Source organism: Emydura macquarii, unplaced genomic scaffold (assembly GCF_026122565.2).
Source record: "Emydura macquarii macquarii isolate MOO-44397 ecotype Brisbane River unplaced genomic scaffold, CSIRO-AGI_Emac_v2 contig_3305, whole genome shotgun sequence".
NCBI classification, from domain to species: Eukaryota; Metazoa; Chordata; order Testudines; family Chelidae; genus Emydura; species Emydura macquarii.
In genome coordinates, this window is record NW_027133442.1 from 5,777,887 (window position 1) to 5,805,762 (window position 27,876).

At 45.8% G+C, this 27,876-nt stretch overlaps 2 protein-coding genes across 4 annotated transcripts in view; one reads left to right on the forward strand and one right to left on the reverse strand.

Moving 5' to 3' along the window:
- The window catches only part of NINL (ninein like), a 76,034-nt gene extending 69,869 nt beyond the window's left edge, over positions 1–6,165 (reverse strand). For 2 of the 3 annotated variants that reach the window (XM_067532857.1, XM_067532854.1), the window contains exon 1: positions 5,204–5,592. The gene's annotated coding sequence lies outside the window, so the exon portion shown is untranslated. Of the gene's footprint in view, positions 1–5,203; positions 5,593–6,101 lie in introns of those variants that run through there. The other variant, XM_067532856.1, reaches the window with a different exon arrangement.
- Positions 6,166–9,525: 3,360 nt separating this feature from the next.
- EIF4A3 (eukaryotic translation initiation factor 4A3) lies at positions 9,526–27,790 on the forward strand. The gene is made up of 12 exons (XM_067532826.1): positions 9,526–9,789; positions 10,568–10,640; positions 14,152–14,218; positions 17,164–17,226; positions 19,127–19,259; positions 21,602–21,682; positions 22,118–22,259; positions 23,647–23,785; positions 25,692–25,807; positions 26,935–27,042; positions 27,122–27,249; positions 27,560–27,790. The coding sequence occupies exons 1-12, from the start codon at positions 9,627–9,629 to the stop codon at positions 27,574–27,576; spliced, it is 1,230 nt and encodes a 409-aa protein (XP_067388927.1). The 5' UTR covers positions 9,526–9,626; the 3' UTR covers positions 27,577–27,790.
- Positions 27,791–27,876: the final 86 nt, after the last annotated feature.

The window sequence follows — 27,876 nt, forward strand, 5'->3', positions numbered from 1 at the left end:
CAATTTGTGATGGCGGAGAGTCCCCGTGGCAGGAAGTCTGGATCTTCTCCCATCAATAGCACTGATGCTGCAAGGTCCTGAACCTTCTGGGTGGGACTTTCCAAAGTGACTAAGTCACTGAGACCTCCTGAAAATCCTGTTGTGTGGCACAGATCCAGCAAAGCTCTTCAGCACGTTGCACGAGCCAGCATGGCTACTCATGGCCTTTGAGTTCAGCAGGTGCCTACCTGCTTTGCTAGACCCGAGCCAGAGAGCACAGCGCCTCGCAGGATTGATCCCTAAGTGATTATGAAACAGGGACGAGACCCCCATTTTTCTGTTGAGGCTTGTTAGCCAGTCTCGATACAGTCAGCCTATTTTTGCTTTGTAGGACAACCGACACCATCTTGCTGATTCCCATCCCAGAACAAACAATGGAAGAGCCAAAACCCATGAAAAGGGACCTCCCTGCCTAATAACGTACTAGAGACAAGCGAGCCAAATAACCACCAAAGCCACAACATTAATTACAATCCACAAGAGCACAGGATAACAAGAGCGGGAGCAGTAGTACAGACAGACTCCAGGCAGCCAACAGCATTTTAAGCATGAGACTACCTAATGCTGCTCAGAGCAGGTCTATATAACTCAGTGTTTAAAGTATTGGTAATTATGAGCCTGCATTATAGCGCCTATCCTTGTTCCCAGCAGTAGGAATCTTAGACACGGCCTAAGAATAAGTGACGCAACTTTGGGGTGATCAAGAAGGGTTCTCATGCCAGACAAAGAGATTCAAACCATGCTTTAAAATGGAACACTCAACATACCAACCAGGGAGTTGTTATCAACATATCCATTATATTTTCAACTAACAGCTTGCCTACACACAGGCTTTAACAACATCTGTACACTTATCCCAGTACAACCTCCCAATGTGGAGGCAGGTAAAAAGGTGTTTTATACCATTACAGCTATTCCCATCTGGAGGGGGAACAAGCTAAACCAGTATAAGGCACCTTTATACCCATATAACTGCATCGGTAAAAACCACCCCAGACATAGTTATGTCACTACAAAGTCAGGTCTATGAATTTTCAATGTAAACTCAGCTATTGTTCAGGAAAGAGAAACTGGTATAAGATAAACCAAGTGCTGCAAAGCACCATCTAATCTGATCAGATGGAGACTTGTGATTTGGGATGCCTCAATTATCAGGTGCCTTTCAGGGGTCTCAAGCTGGGCACCCAAAAATCACTTGTCAAATATGAACATTAATCTTTTTTCTATTGGTGCCGGCTGTTTTCTCAGATAAAAATTTGCAATTGCAGCAAGAAACTGCAAGTTCAGAAACTGCCTTTGCAACTGAGATTTCAGCCCTGGCTAAGGAGCATCTAACCCACAAACTCGCTATTGGTCAGATGACTTTGCAGGAAGTTTCCTAAAACACATTTTTTGGTAAAAATAAATCTCTCACAAAAATCTGTAAAAGTGAAAATAAAGAGAGCTGAGAGACAGTCTCTGTATTCCCCCATTTCACCATGAAGTACAGAACTACATGTTTATTCCACAGTGATGGCTACTGGTTTTTAAAGTGGTGGCTCAGGGTGGTAAACAGGCAGTATTGCTTTGTATTATTTTTTAAAAACATCATGGTGTTAATTTTAGATATTTTGGAGCCTCCTTCCAACCATCTCCCCATATTCCTGCTCAGGTAGCTTTCTCCATAAACAGGACCCCAATGCAAGCTTAGCATGTAGCTGCCGGGTCCTCAGCACTTTTGAGAAACAGCTACTTCTTTAGGTGCCTGTATATGGATTTATGAGCTTAATTCTAATCACCCTTTTTTAAATCTTGGTTTAAGATAAATACCTGCTCTTTAGCTCAAGTCTTGAAGACTGCAGTGAAAAAGAAAAAGGATAGCTGTCTATCTAGTTTACTTGTTACTTTTTAGTGGTGACTGACGGTTAATGTATGTCAGGCTTGATCTGTAAAATATTTTAGCTAGAGGCAAAAGAAATCCAAATCTTCCAACATTCCTGTTTATTTGCCACATTTATACAAACATTAAGAGAACTATGAATGAAGAGTTTGAAAAATGCTGATGCCATCTGGACACCGTGTTACACATATAAAACATTTTCATCCCCCCAAAAATTAATACTTTATGTTATTGTTTGAAAATGATCCAGCAGTCAAGTCTGATGTTAGCTTTAGCAGCTGGTTGATACTAAGTGGTTAATGAGCCCTTGGCTGTTAAATTAATTTAACAGCATTTGAGATGCCAAGCTAAAAGGTCAACACAGATTATTTTTTGGGCTCGGATCAATTTCCTGTTCTGAAAGCACATATAACAACAAGATGCAAAGAAGTATCAGTGACACAAGTGGACAATTCTATGAGTTACATTATCGTTCACCGCTATAAGTGACGGGGAAATTTACACAGATTGCTGAATGCAATGGTGGTGTAGCTGTGAATCAACCTAACAGTGTAATAGCAATTAATCCCACCAACATATGGCGGAAGAGATTTGAGGGCTTCCACTTCTTATGGCAACTGAAATTATTTGAGAGAAAGAGAGACCTGAGATGAAGACAGGTAAGAAGAAGGAAAGTTGCATTATTTGGGACATTTTGCAGGTACTTTGGAAAAGCGAATAAAATATCTCCAAAATAAGTTCTATAAAAGAAGCCATCCAAATTCAAGTCAAGGTCCTCAAGGTAGCACTTCACCAAATAGCTCAGGATGTTGGGTATGCAATATCCCATGATCCATGGAGTCTTTTACCTGTTTCACCAGTTTTATTCTGACCAGTTTGAGAGCCAGCGAAAGTTATTACAAGCCACTGGCAGTGTGGTGGCCTATGTGAAATGAACAGGAGGTCTTAGTTGGAATCCTGCTAAACGGGTGTCTGCAGCACAAAACCCATCACCACTACAACATGAGTAATCTCTGCCAGGAGGCAAAGAACAGAACCAAATTATTCTCCTGTTTCCCCCTAAACTGATCCTTTCAAAACAGGACCGAGGTAGAGCAGCGTGGGAAAGCTTGTGCTGTATTATTGTCAATACCCATGCACGCAGCCACATCATGCTAGGCTCTTCTACACAAACATAACGGAGCCTGTCACTACTCCAAAGAGATGACAGTCTAAGTACTAAATGGCAAACAACAGGCTAATACAGACGGAGAGCACCAGGAAACAATGAGACGATGACAACAACACACGGGTTGCATGACACATTGGTGTTATTGTGGCTGTCCCTGTTCTGTGTATAAACCAACCTTTGGTTTCCATTTCAGTTGATTCTACACCTTTTGGGTCAGATTCCGAAGTGTCTGCTCACATTAAGTGGTACTTTATTCTGTGAGTAGCCTCATAGCAATCAGATTATTCAGAGAGAAAACTATTACTCAGTGTGTGTAAGGGCGGCACAATCCTGGCCTTAATGAGCTCTAAACACACTAAAAAACACAAAGATGTGACATGGGAACAAGGGAAACTCACACAGTTCTGCAGCTTCAGTCTAATTCAGTTCCTATCCCTACAGACAGCAAGCAGAGGTGTCCTCCTTTCACAGGCTAGACAGCTTGCCCAGGATACTCAATCAGCTGTGTACATTTCTCTGCGAAAAAGGCAAACAAATACCCAACACATAAACCAGCACAAACCCTAAGGGCTGAGCCTGCAGTGGGATCCACATGGGTGGCTCCTAATCAAAAGAAACCAAATGGGCACGGACATGTCATTTGTTCCAATAAGACAATTTTTGGCCCTACCAACCTTGAAATCAGTGGAATTCTACAGCATTTAGTCCTTTGCCTGGACTCTTTTCCAAACAGACACACTCCCCCTCTCCTCCCACTGAAATTCTTATACAGTGACAATGGCCTAATACCACTACTGAATGAGAAGTAGGAACAAAGGAGCCAACTTTGTGCCAATGGGAGGAGTGAATCAGAGATGAGGTTACAAAGCAAATCAGTACAAAATAGTCAAATTGAAGGAGGAAAAGGGAAAAAAAATAATCTAACAAAACCAAGGCAATCTTGGATCCCTCTACAACAGGTGTTGTCAAATGTGTTTCCCCCACTTCCCCCTCCCCCCCACCAACTGGCATCACACATGAACTGGTCTTCACTGGGCCAAGTTAATTTCCCTACGTTGTTACTGAAGTTATACTAGCACCACATTCCTCCAACGCTCCAGAGCCCCATCTAAACTGGGAGAATGACCCCCGTTGGTGACAACAGTTGTCAACTATCTGACACTTGAGTCAATGTTTTAAATGGTTTAGCAGCGGATGTTGATGGGACAAAATCATGCACCGTTGCCAAAAGACTTCAACAGTTAAGCTGCTTTTTTTCTGATTCTGTGGAACCTAGTGGTTTATCAGCCAGGGGTCTGCTTCCCAGTGTAGAGACAGACCCAGCATACCTCGTGTAATGGTGTTGGAAATGGACTCCCCCTCCTATACACAAACCATTTTTGACCCTGCTGAGATAGAGCTCACAAAGGAATGAGGCAAAAGGAATCATGCAGACAAGCAATCTCAGCAATGGATCGTTTCCTTTCACCATACACATCACAATGCAGATCCTTGCACTCTAAGAGCCCTTCGATTCAGACAAGGCATGAGGAAGAAAGTCAGAACAGATCAACAGCATTCAAGCTTCTGAAGGGAGCATGAAGGACTGATCAAAGAGTTAAAATACAAACTAGTCAGAGTAACTGTACTGAACACTGGTCATGCTTAGGCATTGTTACAGATGTAGCAACGTTTCCACAGAGACAGAACTCAAGGACTGTTAGCACAACCCACATTAGAGCTGTTATCACAGTGAGAGAATCCACCACATTCCATACACAGGAAAGTTGGAAGCTTTAATGGCTTTAGCACCAAACTGCAAAAATTAATCCTTCCACCACTATTTTAAGGTTACACAAAAGCAAACTCTTCTGTGTCCTCTCTTCCTCTGCTGAAGCAAGCTAACAAATGCTATTCCCAAAGCCCCAATACTATAACTGGGTCCACCCAGGTACAACCTTGTGGCAGCACAGAACCCCAATGGGTTGTAGGAGCAAGGGCCTAAAATTATCTGATGATCAGTAGGAAGTAACTATGCCTCCTAGAGCATGTGCACACCCATGTATTACACATTCTTCTCTATACAAACGTTCTGTTCGAATCAAACCAGCCATCCAGATCACTTCGGAACAAACCTTAGCAGGTAACTTTGCACCCATCCACCTATCTCAGAGTCCGGTCCTGATGCCCGTCATCGGGGTGTTGGAGTACTTTCCACATAAGCGGCTGGCAGTCGCCAAATCCCTGGCAGAATTCCTGGCCTCTCCAGCTTCTCTCCCTCTTCAGCAGACACCCTGTGGGTGGGAGGGTCACTGAGGGCGGGCGAAGGGAAAGGGGGCGGCCCGGCCCGGCCCAGCCGGGGTGGTACCAGCCAGCAGCCCTGCACTCCCGGCCCCGCACCAGGAGGATGACCAGGCAGGAAGGTGTAGTAGTGGCCCCCCAGCTGTTGCTAGCCTCCCGGGTGGCAGCAAGGCACACACTGCGCGGCTACTGCGGCAGGGACATCCCGCCAGAGCGGCTCCCCACCCCGGCTCCCCTCCCCGGCCAGGGAAACGGGCTTGGGGCGCACAGAGCCCACGGGGTGCAGGGGCGGTTCCGGGGGGAGCCTGGCCGGAGGGCGGCTCTCAGGGCCCGGGGCTCCCCCAGCACCCGGCTCCGCCCGGCCTCCGCGTCCCGCCTCCCTCCCCGCGCCGCGCCGGCCGCGGGCTGAGAGCGCCAGGACTCGCCTCGCCTCCCTTAGTCCGCTGCCGGCTCCGCCTCCGGCCCGGCGCCCCCGGCCGCTCTCAGCCGTACGCAGACCGGCAGCCCCAGCTGGCCCGGCTCGGCGGCGTCAGCTCCGGGGGCGGGAGCAGACAACCTGCAGCGTGGGTATGGCCCAGCGCCGGCTGGGGGGGGGGGAGCGGAGGTCCCCGGCCCGCTGCAGAAGGTTGGGCAGCCTGGCCTGGAGGAGCCGGAGTGGGAGGGGACTGGTCTGGTCTGGTCTGGTCTGTGCGCTGCAGGGCCAGGCAAGGCAAGGCAGCCTGTTAGAGCCACCTAGCGATGGATGTGCCGGTGCTGGGTCCTTGGGGGATCTAAGCAGGAATAGTGTCCTCCCGCCACACACGCGTAATCAATAGGGGGCCCTTGAGCTGCCTGGCCCTAAGCAATTGCTTAGCCTGCTTATGCCTGCCGCCAGCCATGGAAGCGTCTACACTAGAAGTACTAGGTCAGCGCAGCTGCAGCGTGTCTGGTGAAGACCCTCTCTGCTGATAGAAGAGCGCTCTGCCCTCACCATAATAAATCCACTTCTGCAACAGGCAGTAGCTATGGCAGTGGGAGACACAGCGCTGTCCACACCTGCCTTTAGGTCGGTGTAATTACCTTGCTTGACGGGGAGAAGAGTGTTATTCACATTCCTGAGCAACATAAGTTGTTCTGAAGTAAATGGTAGCGTAGACCTGGACTCACATTTTACTCCCACTGACTTAACTGCCCCCACTATGCCGACTTAATAGTGCCACCTCCACAAATGGCATAGAGTTAAGGTTGATGGATTTAGGTCAACGCAGTGTCAGAGCAGACACTGCATTGCTTACGTCGACTGTTACTGGCTTTCAGGAGCTGTCCTGCAATGACATTCCTAGGGAGGACGCACACCAACAACACAAAGAGCAAAGTGTAGACACACACAAGCAATGTAATTACAGTGGCAGCTGTATGTCTATGTAAATTAGGTCGACTTTATTTTGAAGTGTAGACATGGCCTCAGTCACTCTTGAGTTCAAGGAGCACTCAGGGCAGGTCAACATTCAAAAGATAAGTTGACCAAGCTAGGTAGCTCAAGCTTGTGAAAAATCTACACACCTGCGTATCCTCTGGGAGGATACCAACCTAAGAGGAGCTGTATAGTAGTAGCAGGAACAGAATGTATTGATAGTGTGGTGGTGTTTTGCTATGATTAATAAGGATGCACAATCTCAGTACATCAAGAAAACTGTCAGCACAAAAAATCCATCAAGCTAGCTACCGCCTACTTCTCAGGGTGGTGGACTACCTACACCGACAGGAGGATCTTCTGTCCACTGAGGGGTTAAATCAGCTTAATTGTGTTGCTTAGAGGGTGTGGATTTTTCACACCCCCTGAGCAACGTTGCTGGGTTCGCCTAACTTTTTGGTGTAGACCAGAGCTAAGTGTCTACACTGAAGTGCTGCAGCTGTGCTGCTATAGTGTTTCAAGTGTAGAAAAGCCCTAATTGTAGTATAGAGCTGGCCTTTATCTTGGAGCTTGCCACTGAATTGCTACTTAGCCTTCACTTCTCTGTGCCAGTTTCCCTATCAAAACAAGCATAAGGAAGTACTTCTTCACACAATGCACAGTCAACCTGTGGAATTAATTGCCAGGCGATGTTGTGAAGGCCAAAACTATAACTGCATTCAAAAAAGATTTAGATAAGTTAAAGGAGGATAGCTCCATCAACAGCTATCCTATTAGCCAAGATGGTCAGGGATGCAACCCCATGCTCTGGGTGTCCTAAGCCTCTGACTGCCAGATGCTGGGACTAGATGACAGGGGATGGGTCACTCAATAAATTGCCCTGTTCTGTTCATTCCCATTGAAGCATCTTGTGGTGGTCACTGTCGGAAGACAGGATACTGGGCTAGACGGACCATTGGTCTGACCCAGTATGGTCATTCTTACGTTCTTATCAGTAAAATGGGGCTAATGATCATTCCTACCCACCTGCCTCCACATGATTTGTGCTGCCCTTTGACTATAGAAATGCTAGCTGTAGCTGTGTTCTTTTCTCTGAATTACTACACTTCTGAGCCTGCAAATATTTATGCAAGTAAGTCAGTCTATGCATAAGTTAGTCTTAATGAGTTGAAATACTGGTATTTGCAAAATCAAAGCCTTAGTAATTCTTCCAATTATCTGAACCTCTCTTGATTCATGTCTGGCTGATCAATAAATTCTGAGCTAATCAGCTATGACTGTATTACTGTACCTATTTGTAGGTGGCATGCAGTAGGGAAATTAGATGTGGGTCACCTATGAGGAAAGAGAGAAAGATTGGCAAAATGGGACTGGGAATTTAAGGGTCACATTAGGGGAAGGAAATTTATTTTTCAGAGAGGGCGAGCTCTTAAAATTTAAGTAAATTAAATATGGATGGAAAGGTGCCAGACTGGACAGCCCTGAAATCTGAAGTCCCTTTAGCCACAGGATAGGAAAGCAACACAGACAATTGTCCTACACAATGATCCATTGCTGTGTTCCATCCTGATGGAAGGGAAACGTCTACTGGAAGAGAGGGCATTTCATAACTCTATGCCAATAACTTGCCTTCCCTGTTGAATTTATCAACAATGGTGCCCCTGGCTTAGCCATTTTTGTGGTAATTTGTCATTTTGGGCCTGATCCAAAGCCTGTTGAAGTCAATGGAAAGACTCTCATAGACCTCAGTGCACTTTGGATCAGGTGATCTGAGATATGGACAGATGTATCCTTTCACTACCGCATGCTGAACAAGAAACTCCATAGCGGGCAATTATTGGGGCCCAAAATTGGAAAAAATAAAAGCAGCAGTACACCACAAACTGCCCACAGCAAGCCAAACTCTGCAGCGATGCAGTAGGGGTTGTGTATGTGGTTGCCCAAAGCAGAAGCTGTCCAGCAGAGCATGTGGAGAGGCAAGGGAGCAGGGAAAAACAGTGCAATGGGCTCTGGCTCAAGCACAAACAATACCCAATGCACCAGAGAGGGAACAAGACCAGCTGTGTAAGATGAATGAGCTAGGACTGTACCTAACCTCTCTGTCCCAAAGAGTGGCCTTAGATACAAGGAACCCTGAAGGACATGCACTGTGTCCTTTGCTTTGATTTCCTGAGAGCCGGAGTATGGAAAGTCTGTGCGTTCCTCTTGTAAGGCATGTCTCAGCTATGTGCCTATGGCGTTTGCATCTTTTCTTCCCTGCCAGTCCTGGTCTGTAAGAGACGTGTGCGCACCTCGGCAAACAGGAAGGAGTGGGTGATTTCCAGGAATGTCCAAGCAATTCAAACCACTTCTTTCAGTGACCATTACCTTGTTGAATCTCAGCTGCCATGGAGCTGCCGGGTCACCACCCCTGGCTCTGTCACCGCCCCACTCACCCCAAATGTCATTGGTCCCAGGCAAGTTTTGTCATCCACAAATTTCCCTCCTAACTGCTGCTCAGTCACACCCCCTTCTCCGTGGGGGGAGGGGCAGCCCCGGGGGGGCGGAGCCAGCCCTTTGGGTGGGGGAGGGGCAGCCCCGGGGGGAGGAGCCAGTCCTATGGGTGGGGGTTCGGTTCCCCGGAGGTGAGGCGCGTTCCTCCTCTGTCACGTGGGGAGGGAGCACGTCCCGTGTGCGGCACCTGCGCGCGCATGCAAACGTCACTGACAGTCGGTGACGCGAGCGGCACGTGACGTACGGCACCAGGCGGTGCATGCGCATGCGCATGCGCATCGTGTTGTGCGGCGGCGGGCGCAGAGACAGAGCGTGTGGCGCGGCCCGAGCGAGTCCCGGTTCTCGGAACCCGGAGCGGCCCCGCGGCGGCCATGTCGGGCGCGGCGGGCGGGACGGGCTCGGCCCGCAAGCGGCTGCTGAAGGAGGAGGACATGACCAAGGTGGAGTTCGAGACCAGCGAGGAGGTGGACGTGACCCCCACCTTCGACACCATGGGGCTGCGCGAGGACCTGCTGCGCGGCATCTACGCCTACGGTGCGGGGGGGCCGGGCCGGGCCGGGGGAGCGGGGCAGGGGGGGAGGGGCGCTGCCAATCCCAGAAGGCCACGCGGGCCCGGCTCGAGTCGCCCGCCCTTGCTGGGGGCGGGGCGGGGCGCACGGGAGGGAGGGAGAGCGGCTGCGTCGGGCGGGGGCGGACCCCCGGCGCTGAGACCCGGACCCCCCCGGCCCCGCGCGATCCCCCTGCCCTCGTGTGGCGCCGTGGCACACCGGAGCTGCCCTGGCCGGGCCCTGTGGAACCAGGGAGCCCGGCTGAAAACGGCGAGCGGCAGGGAGGGGCTTGTCCCAGCCAACGCCCGCACAGCGGGGCTGTGCCGAGGAAATCGGGGCACCGGTCACCGGGCGAGTTTGAAGGGCACAACGGGGGGCCCTAGCCGACACTCCCGGAAAGCCACTGAGCTTGATTCCGGGACGCTGCTGCTGTCGGGCCCGTGCCCACTTGTTTGTGGGCAATCCAGTCCCTTTAAAGAGAGCTTGCAGCGTTCCCCGGCTTCTCTTTACAGGTGCTAAGCTTTACAAGCTAAGCCTGAGGTGAGAGTGTCTACGCACACAGCTGCACTGCTCTAGCTAACTTGGTTTAAGAGCAGCCCTTTAGTTAAACAGCCAGTGGGTGTGTAGACCACACTCATTCGTGCCTTTGAAAATCTCCTTACGCTGGGCCCCCTGCTTCAATTTATGAATTATTTACAACACTACTTTTCTATGTAGAGGGGAAGAAATTTTAAAAGGTGTTTGTGTTGTTTAAAACCTTCCAGGTTTTGAGAAACCATCAGCTATTCAGCAGAGAGCGATCAAGCAGATTATCAAAGGAAGAGATGTGATTGCACAGTAAGTGGAATTACACCCTGAAGGAAGAAAATGGAGACGTTTTATTTTTTAAAAGCTTGTTATCAACTTAGCTCATCTTTCTAATGTCATCTTATCTTTTTTAAAATAGAGGTATTAAGCAAACAAATGGTCAAGGTTTCAAGAATAAGGTGTCATCTTCAACTTCTTGTTGGCTGTAATTGTATGCAAGAAAAAATGTATCACCTAAACCTTAAAAAAAAGGTACACACAAGCAGAGTTCAGGAAGAACTTTAAGCTAGATGTGATCTATGCTTACATTTGACTATACCACAACTGAAATTTTTCCCAATAATAGATCACTGCTCCTAATTTTATTACACTGCATTCCTTTAAACAGAATAGTAAGAGGTGCATGTACTGAAGCCTTGAGTACTTGTCCATACGTTGACTGCTGACATTTGTTGATAATGCAAGTGTTGGGGAATAGAGATATAAAATACTTAATGGTTAACTGTTAAACATAAGTATTAGTCTTAATGGTAAAACTAATCGTTTAAGTGCTGCTGCCCAGGGAGGCCAAGACCCTGGTGCAGGAACTGTGGAGCTCTCCGCTGGGGAACGTCGGAGATTGTGGGTCTGAGATGGGGGTCTCCCACAGAGCTGGGCTGGTGGCGCTGCGTGGGGGCTATGGGGAGGAGGCAGAGTGTGGTGGGGGACACACAATTATATTGGTTGAATAGTTAACTGATGTAATTTTAATAGTTTAAACGGTTACCTCTTGTAACCGATAATTTACATCCCTATTGGGGAAAATAAGATTAGATTCTTCCAATGGATCTGCCTAGGTGGACTTGTATCTGCACTGGTCCATTTTCAGGGTCTAGCTCTTCCTTTGGACTGGTTTTCTGCAGACTACATTTTTTCAGACATTAATGTGAGTGTTCACTAAACTACTCTAATTGTTCTCTTTATTGTCTTTGTCTTAAGTTTCTGTGTAGTTCAAAAATAACAAAAGGTAACTGACGTTATTCACATTTATGGGAACTGAATTCATGGAAGTATTTGTACTGGACAAGCACCACAAAATTGATTTAATGTTGCTTTATTTAAAAAAATTAGACTTTTCAGATGATACTGTAATATTTCGTTTTTATTTAATTCCTGTTAGTAGGTTTTGTTTCATTTTTAGAATAAAGTATTATAACACTGAAACATGGTGGGTTGATTTAAATCAAGGCAATTTAAATTAGGATTTAAATCACCAAGTGGAAAGCCTTGAGTTAAATCAACAATTTTAATCAACTTTTATTTGTACTTCATGGTTTTCTAAAGAGAGGTGCATTCTCACTGGTTTACAAACGTTAAAACGTGTTCATTTACAACTAAATAGAGCTTTTACAGTAGATGTGGTACTTTTTTTGCTGCTTAGGAGTGCTCACTATACATTTATTGAAACAATTATATAGTTTAATATTTTCATATTTTTATTAGTGTCAGACTGTTAAATAGTGAATGATATTACTTATTTACTACATAAGCAACATTTTTCTCATGATTTATGTCAGGCTGCATAAGGATGGGAACTAGAATTTAATTAAACAGAATAGCATATAAAATATTTGTATTAAACAAAACAAGTACAGTCCATGACCTATTATGCCATATTTATAAAGCTTGACCTCAAAAGTTACAAAGTGGTGGGGGAGCAAGATCTTTCTTTATACGGAAGAGCAGTCTTTAATATACAGTTATTGCTAAGGGCTCATGGATTCATCATGTTTTTTGTTTAAATGTTTTAAGATTATAGTAAGTTTAGGCCTTAACATATTTAAACTTAAATCTGAATTTAATATAAAACTGATTTATTTTTAAAAAGAAAAATCTTAACTTAAAATTTAAAAACAATTACAAAAAATTTCAAATCTGTTTATTCACACTGTTGAAACTTGGAGGAATAGTCTAATATAGAACACATTAAAGCACAGATCTAGAAAATGTTTATGCATGCATTTAAGTTTGTACACAAAAGTTTACAGGATTGGGACCTATCTAGCCCTGTTTACCATAAGAAATTGTGTACTTCGATAGAGTTTATCATTCTTAAGTCTTGTCTATACCAAGGAACTTTCCCAAAACTTCAAACAAGCTTACTGGTTTTAAAATCTGATTGAATGCTTTGTAGATGAAACCTTAGTTTCACCTAACATACCAGTGCTAGCCCACAATTCTTTCTAATAATGAGTCTCAGGATTCAAGCCCTTGCCTACAATCAGGCTCTGTCAAGCTATGAATATGACCCATGATTGACAATGAGGGTCAGCCAGAGAGCCTATCCAGACAGCCCTTAACCAGGGTTGACAACTGCTTGGAAGCGCTCCCAGACAAGCCTACACTATTTGCTGGACCTATTACAGAAAGCATGCTACAATTCTGTAACAAGTGTTGTGTGGTTTGGCCTCACGTGTTCAGCTGGACCTGAGTAACAGTCTAGGTGGGCCTTGTGGCAGACATCTGTTGTCAGCCATGCCTATCTAGTGGCTTAAAGTTGACACTACAAAAGGGTGAAATAACTGGGCTTGTGCCTGATCTTTGCTGCTTAGTGATGTAGAGAGTATTAAAAGTTTGTAAAACCTGCTTTTTTTTTCCATTTAGAAATTTGGGTGTTTTTCTGCCCTAAAAGACTCTGAACCCTGTCTACACTAAGGAAACATTCTGAAAATCTTCCACTATTGCTTTTAGTGGTTCTTCCATAAAGTAATCAACACTGGGAGCCCTGGTATAGATTGGCTGCCAGTGTTTTAAACGCTGTCAGATAACCCTGTTCAGAGCTGACTGAATCAATGTGTTAAAATGTGTTTACAGCATTGCTAATGGCAGTGGAGCTGAACCATAACAAAGGGTGGGAAATTTCTCGGGTCCTATAACTAGTACCTGAGATAGGCAGACCTAGGGAAATGGGGACATCGTAAGTGTAAAGGGTGGAGCAATTTAGAGAGTTTTAGTCATTGGTTAACACCTACTTAACTTCACTGGCTAACTTTTTGAATACAGGGGTTACATAAAGATCTAGCACCAAACCTTCAGTTGAAATGTGAGCTCCCAATAACCATGCTCTGAGACTGTCAAGAAAGTCTTCCAGCAAAGCCAGAGAAGCACGAACTTGACATTTTTGACGAGATCTACGATAAAATACAACCAACCCCTTCCACTCCCCTTTGTGACCTGTTTTGCAAAGAAGCAAAAACAGCTCATGCCCAGGTTTTGATAAAATCCTTCTTGAGTTACTTTCAGGGGCTTAATGGTTCCTTAGTTTAGAGTATTCCAGATCTGGGATTTACTAGTGTCAAACAATGTTGTTTTTTTTTAATGATGCAGATGACAACCATGTTAGCTAAAATTTTGTAAGGTACATTGTTGTAATTTAATGTTGTCAGTTAATTATAATGTTGATTATTGAAGGATTAGCAGAAAAGTTAACTGTTTTGGGAAATGTTAAAAGCAGTGGTGTGTGTTCTCCAGAAATAGGTTCTTAAATGCTTTATCTTTCCAGGTCACAATCTGGAACAGGCAAAACAGCGACATTCTCCATCTCTGTTCTACAGTGTTTAGACATTCAGGTAACTTTCAGCACTTAAATATCATGTTTCGTCTTAAAATTGTAAAATTTTAAATAGTTACTTAATTATTTGTATGCCTTTATAGTTAAGGCTACAACTGAGTGAGTGAAGATTTAAACTGAAATCTTCTAACCATGGGGAATGGAATTTCAGTTTTGAAATATTTTAATTTTATCAAAGATTTTGGCTAAAAACCACTTCTTGAGCTACTTGGCTATATTCCTATATTTTAATAGGCATTACTGGAAGACGGAAGTGGCCATTTCCTTTTCCTTTCCCATGCAAGCAGTTCCATGAATTCATTGGGTCCACTTGTGAGTTAAGCGAGAATTGTGGCCTAAGGAGATTCTTTAAGGAATAAATACTGAAATAAAATGTATCATGATAAAGCTGATTTTATCAGCCCTGCCCTCCCCAAATGCTCACATTTACATTCTCTAGATCAATGGTTCTCAACCTATTTACCATTGTGGGCAGCATATGCAACTTAGTGTTACATGGGCTGTATCCATACAATATATATACTACCCGTGTATCTACAAACAAAGTTTAGTATTTGTTACCTGACAGCAACGTGATTCAAATCGATAGCACCTTTCATTTCAACACTGGCAAATGGCTGCCAAGAGTATGTTATGTTAGCAAAATAAGTCAAAACATTAACGGTTAATATTTTGGGGAGGGGGTGGGAATCACCCGGTTTCTGTATAGTAGTCAGGATTGTCTGGACTGTTGATCACTCAAGATAATTGTGAATCCTTGAGCTCAGTGCTTACAGTGACCTGGAAAATGTGTGTGTGGGGTGGGGTGTCTGAAATAGATGTTTAGGCACTTGGTAGGGCAGTTTTTAAAGTGCACCCCTCAGTGATCTGACTATTTTTAATTCTTTCTTGCCGGGACTGTGCCCCCTTAAGCCATGCCTGAGCCAGGCCCACAAAACAGCTGCAGTGTCAGCAGTGTGTCCTCCTTGGGGCTGCTGTGCTGCTGTGCAGCAGGCAGCATGCAAGGAGTGTGGCACACAGCAGCTTTATGCCCTGGGTGCCTCTCACCTGCAGCTTGTCTGAGGCAGGGGCAGAGCCCTGCTGGACACTGCCCAGCTGCTCTCTCTCTGCATGGGTGAGTGAGCACTGACCTCTGGCTGGCAGCAGTGACTATGGAGGGGTGCAGCTGGGATAGAGAGGGCTGCTCCAAGCCCCGCTCAGTACAGCAGGCATCAGGAGCATGCATTCAGTCCCCTGCGGGGCTCAATGCTGAGGTGCTGTCCAGGCCAGAGAGGGTCACTGCTGCGTAGGCTTTAGAGCCCTGGAGCTGAGATTGCACAGGACAGGGAGTGGGACAGACAGACAGTCAGTAGCAGGAGTGATCCCATCCATCAAGCCATGAGGGACCCTAGCTGGGAAGTCACCAGACAATTTCCACCCACACCAGCTCTCCCTCCAGAGACTGGACTTAAAGGCAGCCTCCTGCTCTGGCTGAGTGCTCCAGGTCCGGACATGGCCAGCAGGGGATGTTGCAGGCAGCCCGGGGCTGGGCGGATGCAGGGAACACTGCAATCCCACAGGCAGGGCAAGGAGCACTCCAGCAGGGCTCAGTGATGCCCTCTCCCTCAGCCCTGCCAGCAAGCAGCAATCTTTACATTTTTTAGCAAGAGGTCACATGGGTCGCAGCTGCATGCTGATTGGGCTGCAAGCGGTGGCGGTTTGAGAGCCACTGCTCTAACTACTGAAGTAAACTCTCAAGCAGTTGTAAAAAGACCAATAGTCCTGTTACAGTCTGGCTTCATTTGAGTCTGATTCTTCCTCTATCACCTCCCTCTAGCCTAGTAACTAAAATAAATTATTATTATTTTCCAAATGCTAAATTTAATTCTCAGATGTTTCCTTAAAATTGTCAGTGTTCCCCATGGAAGAGATTTAAATCATCATCTCTCTGATTTGATGAGTAAAATTATATCTGAGAAATCATCTGATAAATTGATTCCATCTGTCACACTAGTGGCACCTCCGCTAGCTGCTGCACCCTCCTTTAGCAGTGTCTCTCTTGTCATTCTCTTGCCTTGTGGACCCCTCTCACTCCAGGAACCGCAGCCTCCTCTCTGCAACTCAGCCCTCTGGCCCGGTCACTGTCTGTGTTTCCCCCTCCAGGATAGCAAAGTCTGTCTTGACAAATGGGCTCAGGTAGTCTTCCTGCTCACTGCTCAGCCCGTGCCACTTCCTCCGCAGCTGGTAGGCTTGCCCTCTACTCCCAATTCCAGCTCAGGGACCCTCTCATCAGCAGTCCAGGTCTGCACTGCTGTTCCTTGTTGCTTCCCTCTGAGCCACCTTCTACCTCCTGGCTTTTCCAGTCTTTGGTTTGCCAGCTTCCCAACTTCCTCCTCTCAGGGAGCAACTGCAGCCTCCAAGCCCTCCTCCCTCATCCCAAGCAGTGATTGCAGTCTTTCCCAGCAGCCCCGTCTGTTGCCAGCTTTCTGGCTTATATAGGCCCCAGGGATTTCTGCACAGGTGAGCATCATCTAATTAAGGCTTTGCTTTGTCTTAATTCCCCCCAATTTGCCACTTAATAGATTAAGGCAGGCCAGAGGGGCCAATTAACCCTTTCAGGGCAGGTGTGGGGCGATCAAACCATCATATTCATGTGCAAGCAAAGAACAAATACATTCCTAATTAGTATTTTTCAGAAAGTAGGACTGAGTGTCTGTAGCTAGCATAGTGAAAAACAAGCCAATGGAATGAAATGTGCGGATGGATGATGTCGAATGTGCCTTACACAGGGAGGAGTTCTGAGTCATTGATTTTGAGTAGGAACAACTTTCCAGATAAGTTGACCCAAGTTAATCTTGCTGAATCCTCCTTGGTGTCTGTCATTTCCAAGTCCTTTGGGATCAACTCCCCCTGGTATGTTTGGGTGAAATTGGGCTTGTTCAATTTGTCTGTTGTTTCATTCAGGTTCGTGAAACCCAAGCACTGATCTTGGCACCAACTAGGGAGTTGGCCGTACAGATTCAAAAGGTAAGAGCAATTCAAGCAGCCACACTTCTGAGCACATTCTTTGTGCTTTTGTAAGTTCTTACCAGTGCTTTACAGACATTGGTAAGTGCCCAGTATTACTAGAACAGCTGGGGAATTTTCAGCATTTTGTTGATTTGCAGAGACTATTTTCCTTCATAGAAAATGAAATGGTGGTATATATACTTGTTAGAATTCTAATATAGTAGTATATATAGTAACAAATTGATAATACTACTGGCTTATTGATACTCCACTGGAATAACTCTTGGTTAGCCCAAAGATACATATTTTGTTGGTTGAAGTACAGTTGGCACTCTTAATGTTAGAATGTCCGAATCTGAAAGGTTCGGGTAAGAGATACAATGTTTTTTTCTCTTATCATGTTCACATGTTATAACAATTAACTTCGGCATTGCAGTGAGCCATTTATCACCATAGCTGTGATGTGTGCAGATCTCTTGGAGATGCTGTAAAGCTAAATTTATTAATCTTTTCTGGCCAGTCTGCAAGAGAGATTTAGGGCTTAGAAGATGTCCAATGGAGTGTGTTGAAACCTTTGCCCTGATACTATAGTTTTTATCCTGGCTTTTTGGAATGTGGCACTGTGGCTTTTTCTCTTTATTGGAACTTCAAAAACTCCCATTGTTTGAATTCTGTGATTGAGAAACTCATAAGTAGCTAGAAATGCCATAATCAAGAAAGTGTTGCCTCATTAATGCAGATTGCAATTCCTCTGTTTAAATTCAGCTGCAAATTTACTGTCATTTGTAATTTGAGCTACCAGCTCTAATTTAAATGTTGAGGGAATTAAATTCAGCGTGGAGATACTGTGTTCCTGCTGGTGGTCCTGAAACTCCCTTACCTGTGAGGGAGGTTTGTGTCTGTGCTGCTATTTCTGCCTACGAAGTGGCTCCAGAGAAGCCTAAAGACATAACAGCAGTCCTCCCTTTCACACTCTTGCTTTACAGAGAATGGACAGTGTTACCTGCACGCACTAGGGCACCCCACCTTTACCCCAATCCATAGGGCACAAGGCATAACCCAGTTAAAGCATTCCTCCTCCCCCCCCCCCTTCCCCAATACATACCCAGTTCATATTCTAGGACTCGGGGTCACCCATTCCCAGACCATAGGGCTCCAGGCGTAATCTTCTATGGGCTTGCAAGGTCTTCTATCTGTGAAGAAGCCTTACACAGTAATATCCTTATTCTCTATTTATTAACAATAACCAAAACAGAATACACCTGCTAAGCATATAATGCTCACCACTCCCAATAAGGCAGACAAACTTCTCCTGGTGGCCAGTCAGGATTAGATCATCTGGGGACTCCAGCTGCACAATCTGGTTGGCAGGGTGTTGAGGTCTGGCAGCTCTGATCTTGGGCTGTGTCCTGGAGCTAGGTTCCAAAGAACTTCCTTTTGGACTCCAGTTATATAGAGAAGGGGGAACCATAAAGACCAAAACAAAAGGTTTTACAACCACAACTATTGATAAGTGATTCCTTGCCAGACAGAATGCTATCAAACAAAGTTTTCTTTAAACATCTTGAGATCTGTTTCTTTATCTGGTGGTGGCAGGTATATTAGGACAGTAACACCTTACCAGCCCAATATTACATTCTTAGATGCAATTTCAGTTTAGCTCCTGGCTGCTGTCTCTCCTAATGTGGCTGCAGCTGCTTAGCCAAAAAACAAGGCACCAGACCTTACAACAGGAATAGCGTCACAGGCTGGAGCAGGGGGCAGAAAGGTGTAGATTGGGGAAAGATCTGCATGTAAATAGTGGGATGCTGCAAACGGAGAGGGACCTGCACTTCCTGTCCAGGGATCTCATTGCAAATAGTTGATGAGGAGCTATTGTAAGCCATCTAAATGTTTCTTCTGTGCTGATTTGACACAGGGTCTTCTTGCTCTCGGTGACTATATGAATGTGCAGTGTCATGCCTGTATTGGAGGCACAAATGTTGGCGAAGATATCCGGAAATTGGATTACGGACAGCATGTTGTTGCTGGCACACCAGGCCGTGTGTTTGGTAAGAGGTCACTGGCTAGCTATGCTGTATCTGGCTTGATACACACACATTGTTCAGGATGAATTTTGTGCACTTCATGCTTGAGGGATTGTTCAGATCCTGCAAATGTGCACTAGTATGAAAACTCCACTTAAAGGGACATCATAAACCTAAACACTCAACTTTTACTGACTATTAACAGTAACTTCTAAGATCACTCCAGCTGAAAGAATTGGAAGGAGAAATCCTTTTGTTGTTTTTTTCAGTTTGTTTTATCATAGTCAATTTCACTTCCCCTGAATAGTCAGTTTCCCTTGTTTGTGTGGGTGTTTGCACAGCAACAAGGAAGAGAATAATTTATTAGGAAAATGTTATTGCCAACCTCCCAGAAATTGGCATGAGGCTTTAGGGGGAAGTGTAGGAGCTGAAGCTCCTCAACTGTTTGTTTTTTAATTGACTACATTAAAAGTTGTTGGATCCTTTTTATGTGGATTGTAAAAAGTTCTCAGCAGTATATTTGCACTGTAAACTGGCTATCAATACACATTTTTTGGTGAGCCCAGCATGCAAATATAACTACTGGTTTAGCACTATAATAACAGATTTTTAGGGCTAATGGAAGGTGCCTGGATGACAACACCGGACTTTCAGTTCCTCTAAGAGTGCAGGCACAGCATGGGCAGCAATGGTGCAGGCTTCCCACGTTGCCCTGCCAATGTACCTCAGGGCTGACTCATACCTCTGGGCTGAATATCCCTCATATTCAGTCTTTGGCCTCTTTGAGGCTGGCAACAAGTGTCCATTCTGGTTGTGTTTTAACATAGGGTATGTTTAGTTTGGAAAAGAGGAGATAAGGGGGGACATGATAGCAGTCTTCAGATACTTGAAAGTCTGCCATAACAAAGATGTTCTCTCTTGCCACAGAGGGCAGGACAAGAGGCAATGGGTTCAAACTACAGCACAGCAGATTTAGATTAAATCTCAGGAAAAACTTCCTCACTGTAAGAAGAGTGGGACAATGGAACAGACAGCCTCGGGGGGCTGGGAAAGCTCCTTCACTGGAGGTTTCCAAAAGGAGGCTGTCTTGGATGGTTTAGACACACCAAACACTGCATCTTGGCATGACCCTTGCTATTCCTTCTCACCTTGTGGTTCTAAGGTGAAGCAAGTCATCATAAACCCCAAAACAGGAGTTAGTGGTAACTACCCGCCTGGGCTGGCTTGACCCACATGATAATAGTGGAAGGTTTCCACATCCTGGGATTGGGTTATTCTGAGCTATCCTAAGCAATCCAGGAACGAAACCTGGATCCACATGGTGGGTGCCGTGTGCAGCCATTTCCAAAGGATCATAGAATCAGAGTGTTGGAAGGGACCTCAGGAGGTCATCTAGTCCAACCCCCTGCTCAAAAAGGATGTACACCTCTTTCCAGCTGACATCCCCCTTAGCTTGCTGTCACACTGGTGCTGTGCAAATGGGCTGCAACTCACTTGTCCTATCTTGCTAACCCCAGATGGCAAGGTGTGCCCCAGGGCTTGGAATTCTGACATTTTCACCCCCCTTTTTCCCCTCCTCCAGCTCTTTGGTCCTTACTGGCACACGAGGAGCTAACCCTAATACAATTTACTCCCATTTAGCTGAAACCTATTATCCAAATCCTTCATTGCCCTTGCCCCCAAAACAACTGCCCACATGCGGCCCTCCATTTAGCCACCCTGCCAGCATGCAACCCTCCCATGAAACGCCCTGCCACCAAGGCCCTGCTGCCCATATGCACATCCCCACTGCCACGTTGCATCTCTGCTGTGCAGTTGCTCTTCACCTGGTTGGTGCGATAGCTCTGGCCCTGGCGGATGCAGCACTGTGGTGTCCAGCTCCCTCTTTGCATGGCCTCCTTGCTGCTCCCTGGGCATGCACCAAGCTGAGCAAGCATGGGAGGAGCCCAGTTGCTAGAGAGTCTGCTTCCGTGCTGTTAGCGTGCAGGCGTAGTGACAACAGTGAAATCTGTACCCTGTCTAGCTGTTACTACTGCAAAGGAGAGCACTGGAGGGGGTGGGATGAGAAGCTGCCCTCTCGATTATCCAACCTCCCAGCTATTCAAATAAAATCTGGGTCCCCTACACTCTTTGGTGAAATGGGAGTGTACTGTATGATTTCTGGGGGTCACAGAGAAGTGTCAGACAGCTGCAATCACCCTGACCTTCTCAGGTTGCTAAAAGAATACATTGTCATGATATGGAGGGAATCACTGTCCCAGCGGAAAGCATAGATAAGTAGAATTGTCTGATGGTGGCTGTTGGTGTGTTGCAAATACCCTGTGTCTCTGGAAACCATTTCATGATACTGAACTGGAATCTTGCAGATATGATTCGTCGTCGAAGCTTGAGGACTCGTGCCATCAAAATGTTGGTTTTGGATGAAGCTGATGAGATGCTCAATAAAGGTAAGAAATACTCTCTGTATTCTTCCCTCCTCCAGTGTGCACTGCACTGGCACTCCTATTGCGAAAGCAGTAACCCTTTAATTGCCAAAGGTTGTGTAACATAGCTAGTTAGAACTTCAGTAGCCCTGTGGCTGTACTTGCTATACCTCACCTGACTGAGTGTGAGAGCCTGTAAGAAAAACTCTTACCTCTGGAACTGAGTCCTCATCAGCAAAGCCTCAAAACATCTCCATTTTCAGTAGGGTGCAGTGGTTTTGCAGCATGGAGGATGAGAGTTGAAGTTGTTTGGGTGACAGGCTGTGAATTCACTACTTCCTAATGTTTGGCTTTAAGTGTAATCTTAATTTTGAACTCCAGAGTCAACAGTGTCAGAACAAGATTTTCAAAGAAACCGCAGACACTAACACTGCTGTGCTGTGTGGTTTACTTTGGCAGGTTTTAAAGAGCAGATTTATGATGTGTACAGATATCTGCCCCCTGCTACACAGGTGGTTCTGATCAGTGCCACCTTGCCTCATGAAATCCTGGAGATGACCAACAAATTCATGACTGACCCAATCCGCATCTTGGTTAAACGGTGAGTGATGTTCCCACGAGAAAAGCAGCTCTGGAATTCCACCAGAAGTTGGGCTCTTGTCAGTCTGGAATTAGTCTTCCTCTTTAAGTGATGGCTTTTGAATGCAATTGCTTCAACATCCTTCATTGTTGGTCTAGAAAAGGATCAGTTTAATGCTCTAAACTTGGTTCAAAGTGCAAAGCCCATTCAGCTGTTTCTTCTAGCCTGGTGCTGTTTGCCACCCAGCTTACAAACCTTCTGTGCTAAAACCGGGAATAGTTTTGTTCATTTTCCAACAGCTGTCCTCTGCGGCAGACGTTCCCCCCCCAGCCCCTTCCCAGCACTCTGCAGCGCTGCTCCTGCCCCTGGCAGCTCACACCACTTCTCATTCTTCTTCATGGCCTTCTCCCCCACAGCCCCCTCCGTCTGGAATTCCCTTCTTCACCCTTGCCCTGCCACCTCTTGCTTCTCCTGTAAAGGTGACCTGCAAGGTATTTTGATCCCTCCTTTCACCCCTTTATGATGTGAGGTAGGCCTAAAAAGTGTTTCACCTTGGAAATAGCAGGAAAGCTCAACCTGGGCTTCCTGGGTTTTGTTGAAAGACTTTTGGGGATGGGTGAGAGTTGGGTCTTAAATGGCTGGGCTATCACGTGATAGCCGAAAGGGGTGGGGTGTTGGATCTTGAACAGACTTCTTTTGTCCCAGCTACACACTATACATTGGAATTCAATAGGCGGCAACAAAACCAGAGTCCTAAGCAGGCTAAGTAATGGGTCCTTCCCAATTACATTACAGTTACATTAGATTTCCAGTCTCTGACGGAGAACGCCTAATGTCAAAACAAGCAGAATTGAAAACCTCACCTTTTGGGTCCTCTGTGTGTAGCGCACGCAGGATGCAAACTCAGTTTTGTCCTGCAGGTCACCTTTACGTCCTTCCTCAAAACACACTTCCCTGAGGACACTTCTGAACCACCGTCTAGCAGGACGTGAACCGTTCCCCAAATCCCGTAACCCTTGGGCTTTGTGTCACTGCCTGTAAGCAGTTGCATGAACCCTAGCTTCCCCTGCATCACTGCTGTCTGTTGTTTTAGGCCCCAGTCCCACAAGTTGATCATGTAGACCCATCTAGCCCTTCTGTGGGGCTCAGCACATGCACATGACCCCTTCACATGGAACAGCTTGCGATCAGGGCCTTAATGGAACTTCAAGGCAGGGTCTGTCTCTGTCTGCTTTGTAAAGCATCATGTGCGGGTAGGACCTTGTATATATAAAATATCAGCAATTCACAGTGCACGTGACAGTAGTATGAACTTCAGTGTGGCTGGCAGGTTGAAATGTATTGGCTTACAAACTGCCCTGAAGTCTCTGTCTGTTCAAAGACTTGATTTGTTCTTTTCTGTCTGCAGTGATGAACTGACTCTGGAAGGAATCAAACAGTTTTTTGTGGCCGTGGAAAGGGAAGAATGGAAGTTCGACACGCTGTGTGATCTGTACGATACACTCACTATCACGCAGGCTGTCATCTTCTGTAACACCAAGAGGAAGGTATGGCAGCAACAAACATGTTCACCTCTGTAATGGTAGCTGTGTTGTTCCCCTGCCTCCCAGGGCTCTTAGCAGTATCTAAGACTATGTCTACACTTGCCACGAAATTCAGCGGCCGTTGATGGGACTTCCTAACTTCTACTTACCGCAGCATCTTCACTTCGCTGCACCGATGGGAAATGCCTTTCCGTCGACACAGCGTTACTCTTCTTGGTGGGGGTGGATTAGCAGCGTTCATTTCCGGGTCGATTGAGCAGGTCTCCACTTCTGCCAAATCAACCCCGGTGAATGGATCGAGCAGTGCCGACTATTCCACTGGGAGTATAGACATAGCCTAAGAATGTAAGCCGGAAGAGCAGAGACCAACTGTTAGCCATAGGAACAGCTAAGCTCAGTAGTTTCTCTTGCTTTAAACTGCAACCACCTGCTCTTGGTGATTGGCCTTTAATAACAAAAGCCTTGAGAGGATGTAACCAGAGAAAATTCAACTCAAATGTTAGATTCCTCTTCTAACAACCTCTTTCCAGATTGTTCCTAGTAGAACTAGGGAGAATCTGTTGAGGGTTCTGGTGGATTTTTCATTACTAGCAATTTTTACATGGAGACTGGATGTTTCTTATAAGATCTATTCTAGTTCAAACAGGAATTATTGTGGGGCTGTTCTCTGGCCTGTGTTATGCCGGTCATACTAGATGATCACTGTGGTCTCTTCTGGCCTTACACACTGAATTTACTCTTCCTCTCCTCGCACACCAGCTGGCCTTTGGTCACACTGGTTGAGTCTCCGGGCTCATCTGTGTGGGGTGGGATGAGCCTTGGCCAGTGAAGGCTGCTGAAAAGAGAGGGGAGCCACGGTCTCTTCCCCTCCCAAGGCTGGCCTGGGAAATGTAAAAAAAATAAATACATTGACCTGCCATAGTCCATGGAATTGTAAATCATGTTGCCGTTGAACTGCCCAGCCAGTCTTTTAACTAACCTTCATAACCTTGACTTGCAATTGACTAAGGGCAGCATGTAATGGGCAGTAGAACCAATTGGAAGAGAAATTTTGTTCCCTGATTTGAGAAATGTTTAGCTAGTGCCTTATGCATCTAGAACCAAATGGAACTTGTTGCCTGTTTGAGACATGCTAAACTGGCACTTCAAAACCTGGCAATGGGTTTCCTGCGGGTGAGGTTAATATTGTGCTAGTCCATAACCAGTTATGTGCTGTTATTGCCATCTTGTCCACAAAGAACAACTGCAATCAAAGGTGGAGTTGCCCTTTTAGAACAATAACATTGGCTGGCAAATAAGGGTCCTTAGTCCTTTGGGGACTGTAAAATAAAACTGCACCATGGGAGGAAATTCACTGAATTGCTATCTAAGGTGGGAGAATACCGCATTCTCCATTACACCGGCAAGCCCATGATAATTTCAGATCCCCCTGCCTGAAGTATAGTGACAGTCGGACGTTCAGGACTAGTGGCGCTTGGTCTTCCTGGAACAGCGCGCTCTCTCCGTGGATGGCTTTACTGCCTGTACAAGTACATTGAAGGAGCCCAGCTCTGTCCCCATGTGGAGTTAGTCCTGGCTGTTACTTATTAGCTAATAGTGAGTCTTGCAGGTGTTAGTTCAGATCCAGTGTCACTCTGATACTGAGCCTTGCAGTGGATCAGTGTTTAATAAATAAGGAAATGCTTGATGTTACACAGCCAGGACACTGACTACCTTTTCCTCCTAGACGTCTGATCTTCAAAAGCAGCCGTGGAAATGACTTGTAGCTCCCTCTAACATCTGTTTCTCTTTGTGAAGCACCCTCTTATGGAGCTTTCTTCAAGCGTGACTAGCACACCATTATTTCAGGAACGAACAGCATAGTGGTACATGTACAGAACTAACCCTGGCTACCTCTTTGTGTGTGCAGGTAGACTGGCTAACGGAGAAGATGAGAGAAGCTAACTTCACAGTTTCATCGATGCATGGTGATATGCCACAAAAGGAGAGAGAATCCATCATGAAAGAATTCAGATCTGGGGCAAGGTTGTGACTTAATACTCATCTGCATGTGGTGTTATGGTATAAGACCAGGGTTTCCTCAGTGCCCTATGGGAGATTGATTGAACTATGCTTTCAATATCTAGCCCTCTGCATCTCTACCCTGAAAACCCTTTTTCGCCCTCATTTGTCGTGCTTCTAGAATAAGCTACAAGATGAAAATTGAAAATACTAGAGTTCTGAGACTCCCACTGAGATCACTGGCCTGCCCTTTTATCTCCTCCCAGCCTGAGTTCTCTGCAAAGGCTTGCTGGAGAATTGTGCTGTTAGAAGTAGAATGAGCCTATATTAATTAGTAAGAATAGCTGGAAAAAGCTGCATTTACGGAGATTAAGCTTCATTTCTCAGCCATGTGGAAGGAGTTTGTTGCCTTTGCTTGTTTGTGCTGTGCCAGTGCTCCTGGCAGCTGCAGTTGAATGTGATACTTCATACTGGGAAGGTTTTCAACTCCCATCTTCCCCTTCCCCTCATTAAAAGCGCTAGTTTCTTGTGTATGTTGTGGAGTTCTTCCTAGAGGAAGCAGGCCGTTGCATCCCCTGGTGAAGACCTAGGCGAGGGAGCCGCTTGCAGAATGAGACGTTCTGTCTGTTGCTGAACTTGAAAACAAGTCTTACCCTCTGTCCCTTCACGAAGAAGATGGATGTGAGCAGTTTGATTACAGAAAAACCTCTGTTTGAACTAAGGGGGTTGAGGCATTTGTGAAATTGAACACCTCCATTGCAGGGCGTGTGGCACTTGCAGCAAGTGCACTGCATCGCTTTCTTGACCGTCAATCCAAGCACTGCAAAGCCATTTCCCATGCAATGAAGACACTGTGTGGGAAGGGATATTAATTTACTCGTTAGCAACATCACTCTTGTTACGGGAGGTGTATTTTGTCAGGGAAAGTGATTTGTGTAATTGGTCGGTCATAAGATTCAGGTTCGTAAAATGGAGGGTTTGCTCGAGACGGTTTTCTTAACAAGTTTCCTAAAGCTGCTAAGTGGTGTTTGCCTGTCCTCGCACTGCAGGAAGATGGTTGTTAATGCCCCTGGGGGGAGCGTCCTCACTCATTTCACAACACCCTGCCAGTGGGATTGCAGTGCAATAACTCTGTTCTTCTCTTTTGCCAGCCGTGTGCTTATTTCTACCGATGTGTGGGCCAGAGGCTTGGATGTTCCTCAGGTGTCCCTGATCATTAACTACGACTTGCCCAACAACAGAGAACTGTACATACACAGGTACAGGAGTGGCTATTTGTACTAAATTGGATTGAACTATGACCCCAGTCACCTAATTGTGGATCCTTCCCTTCAACAGAATTGGCAGATCAGGCCGGTATGGCCGGAAAGGTGTTGCCATCAACTTTGTGAAGAACGATGACATCCGTATCCTGCGTGACATTGAGCAATACTACTCTACCCAGATTGATGAGATGCCCATGAACGGTGAGTGCAGGGTACAGCCAACTGGGACTCGCCTGCCAGCTCAGGGGGCAGAATGGCAGCTGGCTCCTGCCTGAGTTGGGTAGCACCATGTAAAATGCTATTTCAGGAGAATCTAATAGGGAAATTGAAAATGCACCAAAGTTTTTGGCTATTTGTAAACTCAAATCCTGGTGGCTTGAGAGGCGCTTGTATTGCGGTGAAGGGGCTGGAGCAGTTGTGGGCATTAGCGCTGCATTGCTGCTGGGATTGTGTGCTGCAATTTTTAGCGTGGTCAGGGTCTGCTTAACTTACATTCTCTCTCTCAATTCAGTTGCTGATCTTATTTAAAGAAGCAAGACACGGAAGATGAGAAGAGCTCCATTTTAGACTGTTATTTTACAAAGAGTCTGAGTCGTGGTATTTTTATTTAACTGTGACATTTTTGAAGTCACTTAATGAAGAACATTGCCATTTTCTTGATGTAATCTGCAAATTAGGATCTGTGTAAATAGGTTCACATATTACCTACTGCTTTTTTTCAATAAAAATGTTTTACCCTGAACGCTACATCTGATTACTTCAGATCTGAGATGGTAACTAGCACTACATTAGTTCCAGGTGGCTTTTTTTACAGTTAGATGCACTGTA

Excerpts from the sequence above, each read along its gene's own strand:
- EIF4A3 (XM_067532826.1), top strand. The coding sequence starts at position 9,627 with ATGTCGGGCGCGGCGGGCGGGACGGGCTCGGCCCGCAAGCGGCTGCTG. Across the intron at positions 17,227-19,126 it reads TGGCCGTACAGATTCAAAAG|GGTCTTCTTGCTCTCGGTGA; the intron begins GTAAGAGCAATT and ends GATTTGACACAG. Across the intron at positions 27,043-27,121 it reads AGAGAACTGTACATACACAG|AATTGGCAGATCAGGCCGGT; the intron begins GTACAGGAGTGG and ends TCCCTTCAACAG.